This window comes from Stegostoma tigrinum, chromosome 12 (assembly GCF_030684315.1).
Source record: "Stegostoma tigrinum isolate sSteTig4 chromosome 12, sSteTig4.hap1, whole genome shotgun sequence".
NCBI classification, from domain to species: Eukaryota; Metazoa; Chordata; class Chondrichthyes; order Orectolobiformes; family Stegostomatidae; genus Stegostoma; species Stegostoma tigrinum.
This window is the reverse complement of record NC_081365.1, coordinates 21,028,949-21,043,928: the sequence shown is the minus strand read 5'-3', so window position 1 is coordinate 21,043,928 and position 14,980 is coordinate 21,028,949. Positions and strand designations below refer to the sequence as shown.

The window sequence follows — 14,980 nt, the reverse complement described above, 5'->3', positions numbered from 1 at the left end:
TACTGAAAGCTGAAATAATTAGTTTCAACATGGAGCGCTTTTTCAATTGAATGCTGAAGGTAATAAAAGAACCTCAAAAGAAACTGAGTCAACTGGCACAATGAATCTGACGTAACTAAATAAAAATTGTTATGAAATCATATCAACAGGTGTTATCATCCACTTCTTCCTAACATCTCTGTAATCAAGGCCCAAGACTTTTAGCTACTCTTTTGAAAAAAAAAGTGGAGTAGGGACTATAAATGATATTAGATTTAAAGAGACCTTGCAAAAGCTATAAAATAGCATGTGGTTAAACTGAAACGCCCAGGTTTAAGCTTGCTTTGAGAACAGGCAGTTTCAAACTGAAGAGCATGATCTCATGCTTATAATTTCGTGATGCCTTTCTCGATTACAATAACTTAATATTCGATTATCATAATCGCCCAAATGCACATTCGCCTCGATAACCAATAATTATCCACCTGATATGTAGTGGAGTGAAAGATGACTGGAATATTTCTCTTTATGCAGTGTTTGTATTTAGAGTCAGGGCTAATCCAGGATAACATGCTGGCGATCTAAAATGAGAGCAAGGTCCAACTTGGCAATTACATACCCAAGTCTGGTAAGGCCACAGTTAATCTGGCTTAATAAGGGTACCTGGAATGATAGGGACAATTGTTGATCTTCTGATACAAGACCATTTGGTTTCCTGTAATTTCATGTGTCAATTCATGATTTTGGGTTTGGGGAAGTGGGGGTCCTGATAGACAAGCAAGAACGTGGTTGGTGCTCTGTGCAGGTCAGCTGTGGAGTTCTGGTAGTTAAGTACCAGCATTGCTCCAGAAAGATATAGAAGTCAAAAACCATGGCACTTGCTGGCTTCAGATCTCTTTACATAAGCAGTGGATAAAATTGTATGCATTGAATACTTGGCAAAGAAACTGAACTAGTATAACTTCCTCAGAAATTTTACTTGGATAAATTGGCTTTTAAAAAACACTTAAAAGGAATGTGATATTTTAAAACTGAAAAAAAAGCATGTGCAAAGAATAAAGTGAAACAATTCTCCAGCTCGAAGAGTTCAGTGATGTGCAGTTGACATCTAAATAAAGTAAAAGTAGATCGAGTGCAATAAGCCATAATTACACTTTTAAAGGCAAATTGAGATACATCTTGTGATCTAATCATATCCTTCAAGATACATGAATTTTAATTTGGGAAATCATGAAACAATTATCATTCAAATTTTACCTCCCGCCTTTCTATTTCCTTTCTTCTCTCTTCCTCCCTCTGTCGCTCAAATTCTCGTTGTTTCTCCAGCTGCTTTTCTAGCTCCATCTGCCTTTTCCTTTCTTGTTCTTGCCGCTCCCGCTCTTTCCGTTCCTGCTCTGCACGCTCCAATTGAGCAAGACGTTCCTGCTCCTTTCGTTGTTGTTCCAGAAGAACTTGTCGTCGCTTTTCCAGTTCAAGATTACCCCGTTCAAAATTCTCACGCTTCTTATCCTCAAATGTCACTGCAAACAGGTTGAGTGCAGGAACAATTTAAGAAAGCAAAGAAATTTATGCCACCCTAACCTTAGCCCATATCAATCATGCCTCAGCCATCTAGCTTGCATATCCCCAGACACTGGCCAATTTAGCACAGCCAATGCACCTAAGCTGCATATTTTTGGACTGTAGGAAGAAACCAAAGCACCCAGAAGAAACCTATATAGGTATGGGGAGAACATGCAAACTCCAGCTCCAAATTGCAACTGCACCAGCTCAAAGCATAATGGCCCAATAATGTCCAAGTTTTCTTATTTGGCCCATAAATTTTCAAAGCTGTTCATACCCAATTACTTTAAAATCAAACAATTCTATTATTGAAATTTTTTTTGATCAAATCTTCACTTAATACTTGTACTGCTGCAATTTAATGGTATTTCCAGTTCACAACTAAGTCTTACACCATTCAGATCAACAGTGTTGGTGTGTGATCTCAAATAGCAAAGACAATTTGAGTGGAAGAGAGATAAGAATACTGTATTTGTATTTCCCCACACCAATAGTGAATCATTACACACACACACACACACAGGAGGTTTAATAATCTTCTGACAATGAAAAGCCCAACAATACTCCGTTCTCTAAACCAAAGTGTTATTAAAATCTTGTGCTCAACACCTCCTAGCTTTTTTATTTTCTACAAAAAAAACCTGGATCCATTAGCTTTGTTTTATTCAGCAAAATAAAAAACCCAATCAGCCCAAGTTGTTGATTTTTATGTCCTAGGAATCAATACATCACATTTTTCAAAGCATACTAAATGCTTATCTGGCCTAAAATAAAAGCAACACATCATATTCCATTCTGAGGAAAGGTCACCGCACCCAAAACATTAACTTTAATTTTTTTTCTACAGATGCTGCCAGACGTGCTCAGCTTTCCCAGCAACTTCTGCTTTTGTTTCTGCACCTCATACTAATGCTGATCTCTATCTGATATTCATTTTACTGCATTCTTTTCACCTATCAATATCCCTCTGCAACTTTCTTTGAACAGAAGTGACTCTTAACAGAGTCAGGCATGACTTCATTGTCAACTTCAAAACCAGAGATACAGCCCTCAATTCCTACTTTTCATTTTCTCAAAACGATTTAATATTGTTCCATATCACTGAGTGTGCAAAGCAGGAGGGCCATAGTCCAGGATTATCCTCGGAACAGAACAGTCTCCATTAATTCGCTAAAGCAAAACCCTTTTCGACACTTTCCCAGAAGCGAAGAATTATCCGACTAATTTGTTCATTATCGTGTACTTCCAAAGGCTTTGTTACCTCCCTTCAATGCAAAACTGAAAGCATTTGCTCCACCTAGTGCTTGGTTGAGCTCAATACAGCTCGAGTGGAAAAATTTCAAATGAAGAAAATGAAACTCCATTTCAAACATTCCAAATTGAGGAAACAAAACATTCCAACAAGCTGTCAGCAAACTGGCAACAAATACCTCTCAACAGGTTCAAGGACAAATCATGGGTAATTTTTTTTAAACTGTCAGTTGGTGGGAATGGAAGCAAGGTGTACCTCACACTGAAAATATTTCACCACGGTAACATAATTTACCAGGCAATTTCTTTTCAGTTTCTTCTTCTTGTGGCTCTTCAGGTACTCGCTGATCAATACTCAATGAGCTTCCAGTCAACATTCCACTACCAGACCTGGCTCTTCTGCAATATTCAAACAGAACTGTTGGACCGTAACATCTAAGTGATTTCAAAGTAAGGAGTTAAATGTAAATCATTGTACATTTCAATTACAAAAAGAACACTCCAATAAAGCATTGTGTCTAATTTATTGACATTGATTTTGTAATTCAATTCTTTCTAAATGAAGCAAAACTGATTTAAATAAACATTTTGCTGTTAAATGGGTTCACTAGACAGCAAAACACACTGTGCTTTCAACATATTTCAGATAATCAGATTAAGTCTGGCAAGTCAAATTCTCTTTATCCAGTTTTCACGATGTTATACGCAGCTGTGGCTCAACTGGTAGCACTCTTGCCTCTCAATAAAAACACTGGGTTCAAGTATTGACTGCAGGGACGTGACAATAAGAATAAGGCCAATGTCTTGTACATGGAATGCTACAAGATCAGAGGAACTGGCTTTTGGATGATACATCAAACTGAAACCCGGTCTTCTCCCTCAGGTGACTATTGGGTAAAAAGGGCACTGCTCCAAACAGGAGTTATCCCTGGTGCTCTGGCCAGTGTTCACCCTTCAAGCTACATCACAAAAACAAAAAGCAGTTTGTAGGAGCTTTGTGCAACCAAATTAACTGCCACATTTCCTACATCACAACAGCACGTACTCTTCAATAAGGGACTTAATTGGGTGTAAAGCATAGAGATGCCTGATGGTCATGAAAAGCACTACTGAAATCGATCCATCGACTGGAGGTCGAGCATTTCCTCACAGGGAACAATATCAAAATAATCAGTTAACTTGTGCTCTTTTTCACGGCATCAACTGATCAACAGTCACTAGTATTAAGGCCAGTGAAGTGGGTTTAATTTCTTGCTTGGCCAAATTGGATAAAATCTTGTTAAAAAAAACTATATTCCACATGGTGCAATTATCACATATGTTGTTCTACTATTCAATTCATCAATGAGCGCCCAACTACCTTGCATATAATTTGAAAACTAATTGCAATCTCCTAGTTGAGAAATACTTCAGCTCTGCAGCCAGTAAGCTGGCCATGTTTAGGTACTACAAACCTCAATTTATATATGGCCAATTTCTTTTCAAAGTTAGGTCTGAAAAATAAACTGAACATATGAACTCATCTGTAACTATGTTGCTGTTGATAGAACATAAGTGCTTTTATAAAAAAAATCCAACAAAACAATTGGACCTATCACGTTTACACACGTTAGATAAATAACACAACGGATACCCTACTTACCGGAATGTTGGTGGAATCAAGTCTCGAGTCAGTACGGGAGGCAATGGCTGTCCTGACATTGCCATATCAATCAAGTGCATAGCCAGAATGAATTCCTCTGCTGTAAGCTTTCCATCTTGATCTATATCAGAAAGGTTCCTGCACAGAATTGAGAGATTTATTCGAGGTGATCTTAAACAAATAAAAATGTTGCTCAAACAAATTAAACTTAATCAGAAAATAACAAGAGCTGGATGAACACAACAGGCCAAGCAGCAGAGGAGCAGGAAAGCTGACGTTTCAGGCCTAGCCCTTCCTTCAGAAATGGGGGAGGGGAAGGAGGGGGGTTCTGAAATAAATAGGTAGGTGGGGGGGGAGGAGGACAGAAGATAAAGAGAGAAGATAGGTGGTGGTGGGGTCAGATTGTAGATGGCGGAAGTGTCAGAGGATGATGCGTTGGATCCGGAGGTTGGTGGGGTGGTATGCGAGGACAATGGGGATTCTGTTTTGGTTGTTATTGAGGGGAGTGGGGTGGGGGCAGGTGAGGGATGAGTTGTGGGAAACGTGGGAGACACGCTCGACGGCATTCTCGACAACTGCGGAGGGGGAGTGGGGTGGGGTGGAGTTGTGGTCCTTGAAGAACGAGGACATCTGAGATGTTTGGGGGTGGAATGCCTCATCCTGGGAGCAGATGCTGCAGAGGCGAAGCAATTGGAAAAAGGGAATGGCTTCTAATTCCTCGGTCCCCAACATCTCATCTTTACAATGGACGTCCAGTCCCGAGACACCTGCATTTCCCATGCAGATGGCTTAAATGCCCTCTGCTTCTTCCTGTCCTTCAGGGCCGACCAATGCCCCTCCACTGACACCCTCATCTGCTTCGCCAAACTCGTCCTCACCCTCAACAGCTTGTCTTTCAATTCTTCCCACTTCCAACATACAAAGGGCATGGCCACAGGTACAAACATGGGTCCAAGCTATGCCTGCCTCTTTGTAGGATACGTGAAACAAACCCTCTTCCGTACCTACACAGGCCCTAAACCCCACCTCTTCCTCCATTACATGGATGATTGTATCGGCGCTGCCTCATGCTCCCACGAGGAGCTTGAACAGCGCATCCACTTCACCAACACCTTCCACCCCAACCTTAAGTTCACCTGGGCTATCTCTGATACCTCTTTCCTTCCTGGACGACTGTTTCCATCTCTAGCAACCACCTAGAAACCGATATCCATTTCAAGCCCACCGACTCACACAGCTACCTAGAATACACCTCCTCCACCCACCTTCCTGCAAAAATGCCATCCCCTATTCCCAATTCCTTCGCCTCCACCGCATCTGCTCCCAGGATGAGGCATTCCACTCCTGAATATCTCAGATGTCCTCGTTTTTCACGGACCGCCACTTGCCCCTCGACAGTGGTCAAGAACACCCTCAATCGTGTCTCCCGCATTTTCTGCGACTCATCCCTCACAGCCCCTAACCGCAATAACAACCAAAGCAGAATCCCCATCATCCTCACATACCACCCCACCAATGTCCGGATCCAACGCATCATCCTCCGACACTTCCGCCATCTGCATTCTGACCCCACCACCAAAGACATTTTTTCCTCCATATCCTTATCTGCTTTCCGAAGGGACCACTCTCTCCGTGACTCCCTTGCCCGCTGCACACTCCCCTCCAGCCCCACCACTTTTCCTTGCAACGGCAGGAAGCGCTACATCTGCCCCCACACCTCCACCCTCACCCCAATCCCAGGCCCCAAGATGACTTTCCACATCAAGCAGATGTTCACCTGCACATGTGCTAATGTGATAAACTGTATCCACTGTTCCCGTTGTGGCCTCTTCTACATTGAGGAAGCCAACTGGAGGCTCGGGGACCATTTTGTGGAACACCTACGCTCAGTTCGCACTAAACAACTGCGCCTCCCAGTCGCAAACCATTTCAACTCCCCCCTCCCATTCCTCAGATGACACTTCCATCCTGGGCCTGCTGCAGTGCCACAATGATGCCACCCGAAGGTTGCAGGAGCAGGAACAGCAACTCATATTCCGCTTGGGAACCCTGCACCCCAATGGTATCAACGTGGACTTCACAAGCTTCAAAATCTCCCCTCCTCCTACTGCATTCCAAAACCAGCCCAGTTGTCCCCGCCTCTCACCTCAAGCCCCACCCCTATCTCCTACCTACTAACGTCATCCCAACCCTTTGACCTGTCCGTCCTCCCTGGACTGACCTATCTCCTCCGTAACTCCTCACCTTCACTGGCTCCATCCCCACCGCTTTGACCTGTCTGTCTCTTCTCCATCTATCTTCTCCTCTATCCATCTTCAATCCGCCTCCCTTTCTCTCTCTATTTATTTCAGAACTCCCTTCCCCTCCATTTCTGGAGGCGGCTCTAGGCCAGAAACATCAGCTTTCCTGCTCCTCTGATGCTGCTTTGTGTGCTGTGTTCATCAGCTCTTGTTATCTCAGACTGTCCAGCATCTGCACTTTCTACTATCTCTAAAACAAACTCAAACCACAAATTGTGTGACTTTATGTACAGATTTCAATTGAGGTATTTTCTGTTACTGTTCCTTACCAACCTTTGATCTCCATATAACTTTTACTTCAAAGTTTTTACTTTCTCAAGCCAGGGTGAGAACGTGCTTAAAATAGAGCCAAGAATTCTTTCCTTGGGTTTTCTTCGTCAGGAAGGCTGCTAAATACTGGCCACGTTCCATAACGAGTAAACAAAATTATGACAATGTGATAATGGGAACTGCAGATGCTGGAGAATCCAAGATAACAAAGTGTGGAGCTGGATGAACACAGCAGGCCAAGCAGCATCTCAGCTTTTGTGCTCCTGAGATGCTGCTTGGCCTGCTGTGTTCATCCAGCTCCACACTTTGTTCTCTAAAATTATGACAACATTTGGTTGTACAATTGGTATTTCATCCAACATCTTCAATGCAATAACCAGCTATTAAATTTCAATTTTATTATAATTCATTTGCCTCTATCCACACTGATGTTTTATTGTAATTTGCTTATTTTCTCTGTTGTCATTACATGATGCAGTTAAGTGAGCAAAAAAAAAATCACAAACACGAAGGATAGTCTTTATGTAGGCGTAGTGAAAAGACAAGGCACAATTCCCTCTACTGTCTCTCAACATGCTCTTTAGCTTGAAGAGCAACAATCCAATTTTGCGATACTAAAAATAATGTGGTCTCTGATTACAATAAGTTTTACACTAAAGGATGCGCAAAAAATTTGAAACAACTCAAACAAGTTTCATCCACAACCATGATTCTCACCAAAGAAGCCTTTCATCCCATCACATTTGGCTTGATTTGAACGCAAATACAAAAGTGAGATCAGTACCTAACCTTCTGCACCACAGATGAATAATTGGTTTGAAGGAAGATAAAATTGACCAAATGTTTCACCTTTGGTCAGTGATAGATCACATCAATTCAAGTTCTGAAACATCCAAGACTGCTAGCACTAGATGGTTTACTTGCCTTATTCCTGAGATGAAGGGCTTACTTCATGGAAAAGGGTTGAAAAGGTTGGACCTATACCCAATGCAATTCAGAAGAGCCAGGTGATCATCTTATCATAGTGTCTATGATAACAGGCGATTTGGCCCAACAAGGCTACACCAACTCACCAAACAGCATTCTACCCAGACCCATTCCCCTAGCCAATCCCCATAACCCTGCATTTCCCTTGACAAGTGCACTTAACTTGCACATCTCTTAACACTATGGGAAATTTAGCATAGATAATCCAACTAAACTTGCACATCATTGGACTGTGGGAGGAAACCCACACTGAATAAGAGGAGAACATGCAAACTCCACACAGACAGACACTTGAGACTGGAACTGAACCTGGGTACCTGGCACTGAGAGACAGCAGTGCTAACCACTGATCCACCGTACAATCCCCCAAAAGACATGAGATCCTGAGCTGGGTAGAAAGGGTTGATACCTGCAGGCTGTTTCCTTTTGTCGGAGAAATCAATACTCGGAGAAATTGGTTAAAAATAAGAAATCTCCTTTTTAAGAGGTGAAGAAATAGACAATTTCATTTTTCCCCAGTGGGTTATTACCGTTGGGAATTCTCTTTCACAGAACACAGAAATTTATTCAAGACCCAAATTAGACAGAGGTTTCAAAAGGTAAGGGAGACAAGCGTTAGGTGCATTGCAAAGTGGAGCCCAAAACACAATCAGTTCAGTCACCATTTTAACGAAAGGAACCAGAGTTGGTACAAAGGAATGAGAAAGTTTAAAGGGTCACTGCTCCTGAATACTATATTCTATGTAAGGCAAAGATATGGGAATTTAAAGCATTATTCACTTTGCTACCAACAAACGACAGCAACAACCTGTACACTTTTTGGTTTGCAATTATTTATGGAGAATAAAATGGATGGGAGAAGATATGGTGAAAGGGGCAAAAGTGATCCTATTTTAAAAAGAAATCTGTCCCACATTTTGAAGACGAAACAAAACAGTTAAAGCAATCATCCCTTTGAGAAATAAATTGTAGGCAATAACTTGTTTGAAAATGATTTATTAGAAATGTACTTACCATATAGATGCTAACTGAGCTTGTGGTAAACTGGATTGCATTAAGATGGTCCTTGCCTGTGGGCCTGTAAAATGAAAACTTTCCATTCAGTATTGTTCAAGGTATTGTAAAATTTCTTTTGCACTTCTGCTCATTCCTGCAATTCCCCAGGTTTCTAGGCAGAAGATGTCATGAAATTTCACAGCAGTCAGGATTTTGAGCTTCTGGGAAAAAGTTAGGAACATGCACTTGACAGAACTAGAGAAGATGGATGAATTGAAAATACTTTCTCAAGAGGGAAGATACTCAGTTGTGACTGCAACTTTTAGGTATGACTACTGCTTCTCATGATCTGAAACTAAATGCTTAGGGCAGATGTTGAGACCGTTAAAACAAAAACTCATGAAAATGATCAGAGGTAAAAAACAGGAGTTGCAGTGGAATGAGGGAAAAAGAATGAACACAAGGTCAAAGAAAGAAAAAAAAAACAATGTCAAGAAGTCAAGTTGATATCTTGTCATGCATTGTTAAAATGTGAGAATGAGTAAAAGGACAGCTTTGAGTTTGAGGATTCAGCGTTTCCTGCAATGCTTCTTACACTTGACCATTCAAGATGGGATTTTATCACTGGCAGTCCACAAAAAGACTTCAGCCAGTAAAAATGAGCAGCTGTAAACAAAACGGAAATGCAGATACAACCAGAATGTGCAATAAGCACTGCAATCAATAGCAATTGGTTTAAAGACATGGTAACTTGAGACAATGGAAAGTTTGCCACTGCAAAATGTTCTGCTATGCCAGAACAAGGAAATCATTATCGAAAACCAAGCAATAAGAAAAGAACCGAATGGCAATTGGAGATACATTCTCTGAAATGCACTTCCTTATGACAATGGCCACTCCCATCATGTACCACATCATTCCAGGGTGAAACAGGGTTGAGGAAGCGTGTTAACTGACAATGTGCTCTTCTCACATTCTCAAAGTGAGACATGCATCCATCCTGTTTCATTTGGGCAGCATGGTGGCTCAGTGGTTAGCACTGCTGCCTCAACACATCAGGGCCTCAGGTTCAGTTCCAGTGTCGGGCAACTGTCTGTGTGGAGTTTGCACATCATCTAAGATCATATGGTGAAACAGATGCAATGAACCAAATGGCCTAATTCTGCTGCTTTATCTTATGGTTTTATATTGAATCCGTGCAATTTTGTTTTACTTGCAGAGGGCCTTTGAGGCTGAGTATATTCAAGACTGAGAGGGGCAGACTTTTCATCTTTGAGGGAAGCAATGTTTATAGGGCAAAGGCAGGAGAGGGGGTTAGGGTTTTGGTTGAGGATTGTCAAATAAGCCATGATCTCATTGGACAATGGGGCAGACTTGATGCACTTGAAGACCTTGTGCTACTCTTGCATCTTATGGTCCTCTATAGTGACGACAGAAGCAATATATTGATTGATTTCATCTGCCATTTCTTACTTATTGACAATTAACTCCCCATTCTCACTCGAGGACCAACTTTACTTACACAACACAGTAGAAAACCTTTTACTCATCCATTTTTACATTCATAGCGAGCCTCCGCTCATATTCTAATGTCTTCACCCTGATTAACTTTTTGGTGATTCTTTATACTCTGACCAATCATCTGACCTGCCATTCAACTCTGCACAACAGCACACTTTTTCAAATTTGATGCTTTCCTTAACTTGTTTAGTTCACCACAGTTGTGTTTAAAGACCTTCACCACCTCATCTGTGATGTGGTCTCTTTTCAGGACATCACTATTTATTTCCCCAAGTTCCCTATCTTCCATGTCTTTCTCCACAGTAAATACTGACACAAAATACTCATTCATGATCTTACCCATCTCCTACAGTTCCACAAATAGGTAGCCTTATTTTTCTTTAAGTGGTCCTATTCTTTCTTTAGTTACTCTTTTGCCTTTCATACACTTTAAGAATCTCTTTGAATTCTCCACAATTTTCTACGCCAAGGCTCTCTCATGTTCCCTTGTTCACCTCTTGATTTCTTGAACGGTGTTCCTACTTCCCCAAAACTAAAGGGATTCATTTGATCCCAGTTATCTATATCAGACAGATGCCTCCTCCTTTTGCTTCAGCAGTTATCTCTTGTCATCCAGTGTTCCCTTGTCTTTCAAACAAACTGGAATATACCACCCCTGAACTCTTATTATCATGCATTTCAAAGCTTGCCACTCCTCAGGCATTCCTTTATCTGCCAATAGCCTTGCCAGTCAACTTTCCAAAGTTCCTGTCGAACACCATCAAAATTGGCCTTGCCCCAGTCCGGAACTTCAGCTTGTGGGCCAGGCGTATCCTTTTCCAATGACTATTCTAAAACTAGAACTTTTGTCACTTGTCCTAAAGTGCTCTGCTGTCATTTGCCCTGCCTCATTTCCCCAAGAACAAGTTGAGTTTTGCCAGTTCTCTTGTCGGGCCATCTACATATTGATTGAGAAAGTTTTCTTTAACACAAATTTCTTCCCTTCCAAACTTTGAACGTAATGGCAGTCTCAATCTATGCTTGCAAAGTTAAAATCCCCTATAACAATCATCTGCAATCTTCCTAGATATTTACTCAACTTTGTGACTACAGGGAGGCCTATAATACAAGCCCAAAGTGGTCACCCTCCTTCTTATTTCTCATTTCCATCCATACAGCTTCACTGGAAGAACCTCCAGAAATGTCCTCTAAGTACAGTCATGATGTTTTCCCGAATCGAAAATGCCACTCCCCCTCCTCTCACCTAATCTTCCTACAGCATCTGCAGCCCAGAATATTGTGCTGCCAGTCTTGTAGCTCCCTCAACCAAATTTCTGTAATAGCTATGATATTCCAGTCCCATATTCCCAACCATGCTGAGTTCATCAGCCTTACCTGTCAGGCCTCTTGCATTGAAATAACTATTTTAAATTTCTTTTGTCTTCCTTTGTTCTCTGCCATGTTCTTGCCTGCCTTGTATACTTAACTTGGTCTGTAACTCAAGTCACTTCTGCCCTGATAGAGATCTGAAAGATCAAAACATCTGAATCCTTGCCTCCTGCTCTCAATCACACATTCATCTGTCGCATCCTCATATTTATACTCTCACTAACATATGGCACCAGGAGTATTCCAAATATCATTCCCCTCAAGGTCCTGCTTTTAAACCTCCTGCCCAATTTCCTTTGTTCAATCTGCAGGACCTCAAGCATGTTTACAATAGTGTTTCCAATACCCTGCTTTACAGCACAGCCAGTCATGGTGCCACAGGCCTACCTATTTACTCCCGAGGGGGTAGCCCTACCAAATAGTATCCCAAACAGTATACTAGTCCGAAGGGAGAAGTAGCCACAGCAGACTCATGCACTACCTGACTACCTCTTATAACAGTCACCTATCTACCTGACTCAACCTGCGGTGTGATCACCTCCCTGAAACTCCTATCCATCACATTCTCTGCCTCCTCTCGGTTCCTCAAGGCTTCCAACTTCCACTCCAACTGCTCCATGCAGTGTGAAGGGAACTACACGCAAACACAGTTGGTGCAGACAGTTGCCAACAACATTTGACTGCTCCCTGATCTCCCACGTCTGACAGGAGGAGCATACCACACCACTGCTACCTCTGCCCTCTTAACAACTAACTGACTTAGAAGGGGAAAAGGTGCTCTTACTTGACTGTGCTTGCCTCATCAACAAAGCCTGGTATTGACCTGAAATGCAATGACCCATTCAACACTGCCTCTTACCTGTTAAATGTCCACTCATTGTTTTATCATGACTGTTGAAAAGCTGCCTGTATTTCAACCTCGACGACTGTGGAACAGCCCACTCTACACCAGCAGCCAAAGGTGGCACACTAAAATATATCAAAATAAAACAGGTCAAACATACAGTAAGAAAAAAAAAATATTTCTCCCTAAAGACAGTTTTCTTCAACAATATACTTCAACCAAACCAGCCAAGGGAATATATTCCACATATTTTATCTTTTGTGCAAAAAGTCTGACCAAACTTGATGCCCATTAAATTGTAACAAACTTTGAAACTAACACTGACTTAATAGTAAAATTCATGCTAGTTATCCGTTGCATTACAAAGGTAGTGCTGCTTGTTCTCTACACTATTCTCTTGTTGCAAGTGACCAAATGTCTGTAATCTGAGTACGTCAAGAAATGTAATGCCCTAAAAGTTGGTTGTGTTGTATCTAATCTTGAACTACCAGACTTAAAAACGCTCAGTAAAAAAAGCCATAGAATGATGCCTTCGGAGTATTTTTTGAACAGTAGGTAGAAAATGTTCTTGTACCCAACGGAACAATTTTAAAAAAAGTTCATAATGTCAGTCATGCCATTTCTAGAACACAAAAACTGAGGTGAGAGGTAGGTCTGCTCCTCGAGTGGGCTAAAAGAAATGATGAAAAGGCTGTAAGCCTGGCAACTGGTTAGACAAAGTCCAAAACAGCCTATTTGCAGCAATATTAATGACGCAGCAACTTTTTCTCTTCGCTTGTCTGTGGTAACAGTGAGTGAAATAGTTAAGTTACTCATTTGTGTTCATGTTGGCTGAAGCCCAAGTGCATTAAAATAAATTCAATGCTGTATGAACAAACATTCACCTATGAAGAGTAACTTCCAACAAATCTAATTGTTTAAGATCAACAGAGAAAACTCTCATGCACTCAAGCCAGTCTCCAAACAATTTCAAACAAATTTCCAACAGGCATCTCTGGATTAGAAAGCTTGAGGCATGTTTGCAGTCTAATCGTGGCACCCAGCATCAATAATGGCGGTTCACCCTGATTATTCATCTATTCTTCCTTGGCACAAAAGTTTTCCATTGACTATTTCCGTTTAATCATCTGACAAGGTATCATACAGCACAGAAACAGATCCTTCAGTCAAAGTTCACATCATCCAGACAGCCCAATCTGACCTATTTGCATTTGCCAGAATTTGGCCCATGGTACTCTAGCCATCATAGTGAGAGGGTCCCACTGCAGCAGGGCTGTCTTTTTGCAACTCTCGAGGGCCATGGTTAGACCACAGGAGTACTGTGTCTGGTGTTGGTCTCCTTCCTGAGGAAAAGGTCATTCTGTATACTGTAGGATTGAAACAAAAGTTTAGCAGATGGAGCCATGGGATGGCAGGACTAACATATTAAGAGAAACTGGATCAATTAAGACTTCATTCACTGGAGTTGAGACCAATTAGTGGGGAAAGGGGTCGCAAGGAGAGAATATTTCACAGATGCCTATAACATTCTAACAGGACTAGACAGCGTAATTACGGCAAAGATGTTTTCTACGACTAGATAATTTCAGAATCAGGGATCATGGTCAAAGGCTAAGTGGTAGGTCTTTCAGGAGAGACACGAGAAAATTTCTTCACCCAGCATGGCGAGCCTGTGGAACTCTCTGCCAACAGACAACAGTTATGGCAAAATCATTGCATTTATTTCAAGAAAGGGAATGATGTATTTCTGAGGATGAAAGGGATCAAAACAGTATATAGGGAAAGTGAGAAGCAGTTCCTGAGCTGGATGACTAGCCATGATCACATTGAATGGTGAAGTAGATTCAGCCAGTCAAATGGCCTACCCCTGCACCTATTTTTTAATGTTACTGCAATGCAGTATAATAAATCTGCAGACAAGCTGTTGCATTTTCAAGAGAAGAAAGAGGCAATCAATTTCTAGTCTCTCACTACAACATTCAGTCTTGAAGTAAGAAAACCATATCGACTGAATTCAACACCGTTCGTGTACAAGTTTCAGTTGGATGTTTCCTTATGTCATAAATTTTGCTGTGACTATCACAAAGTGGATTAGCTGTATGATATTCAGCCATTTATTTATTTCTGAATTCACCTCGCCCTGGTCAGTTCAGTTTAAGTGTTAAAGCATTTATGCCCATGTTCAATGCTTTCGAACCGACAGATTAATTATCTGGAGGCACAGATAATTAATGTTTGTTTCAATTATTATTCCTCAGC

General features: G+C 41.4%; 1 protein-coding gene across 5 annotated transcripts in view; it reads right to left on the bottom strand.

Moving 5' to 3' along the window:
* Nucleotides 1–14,980, bottom strand: part of itsn1 (intersectin 1 (SH3 domain protein)) — a 217,143-nt gene that overhangs the window by 123,343 nt on the left and 78,820 nt on the right. For 4 of the 5 annotated variants that reach the window (XM_059650194.1, XM_059650193.1, XM_059650197.1 and 1 more), the window contains 5 exons: nucleotides 12,737–12,846; nucleotides 9,007–9,070; nucleotides 4,436–4,573; nucleotides 3,089–3,228; nucleotides 1,237–1,499 (listed from right to left, as the gene is read on the bottom strand). In XM_059650194.1, the coding sequence (XP_059506177.1) occupies nucleotides 1,237–1,499; nucleotides 3,089–3,228; nucleotides 4,436–4,573; nucleotides 9,007–9,070; nucleotides 12,737–12,846 (715 nt within the window). The remainder of the gene's footprint in view (nucleotides 1–1,236; nucleotides 1,500–3,088; nucleotides 3,229–4,435; nucleotides 4,574–9,006; nucleotides 9,071–12,736; nucleotides 12,847–14,980) is intronic. The other variant, XM_059650196.1, reaches the window with a different exon arrangement.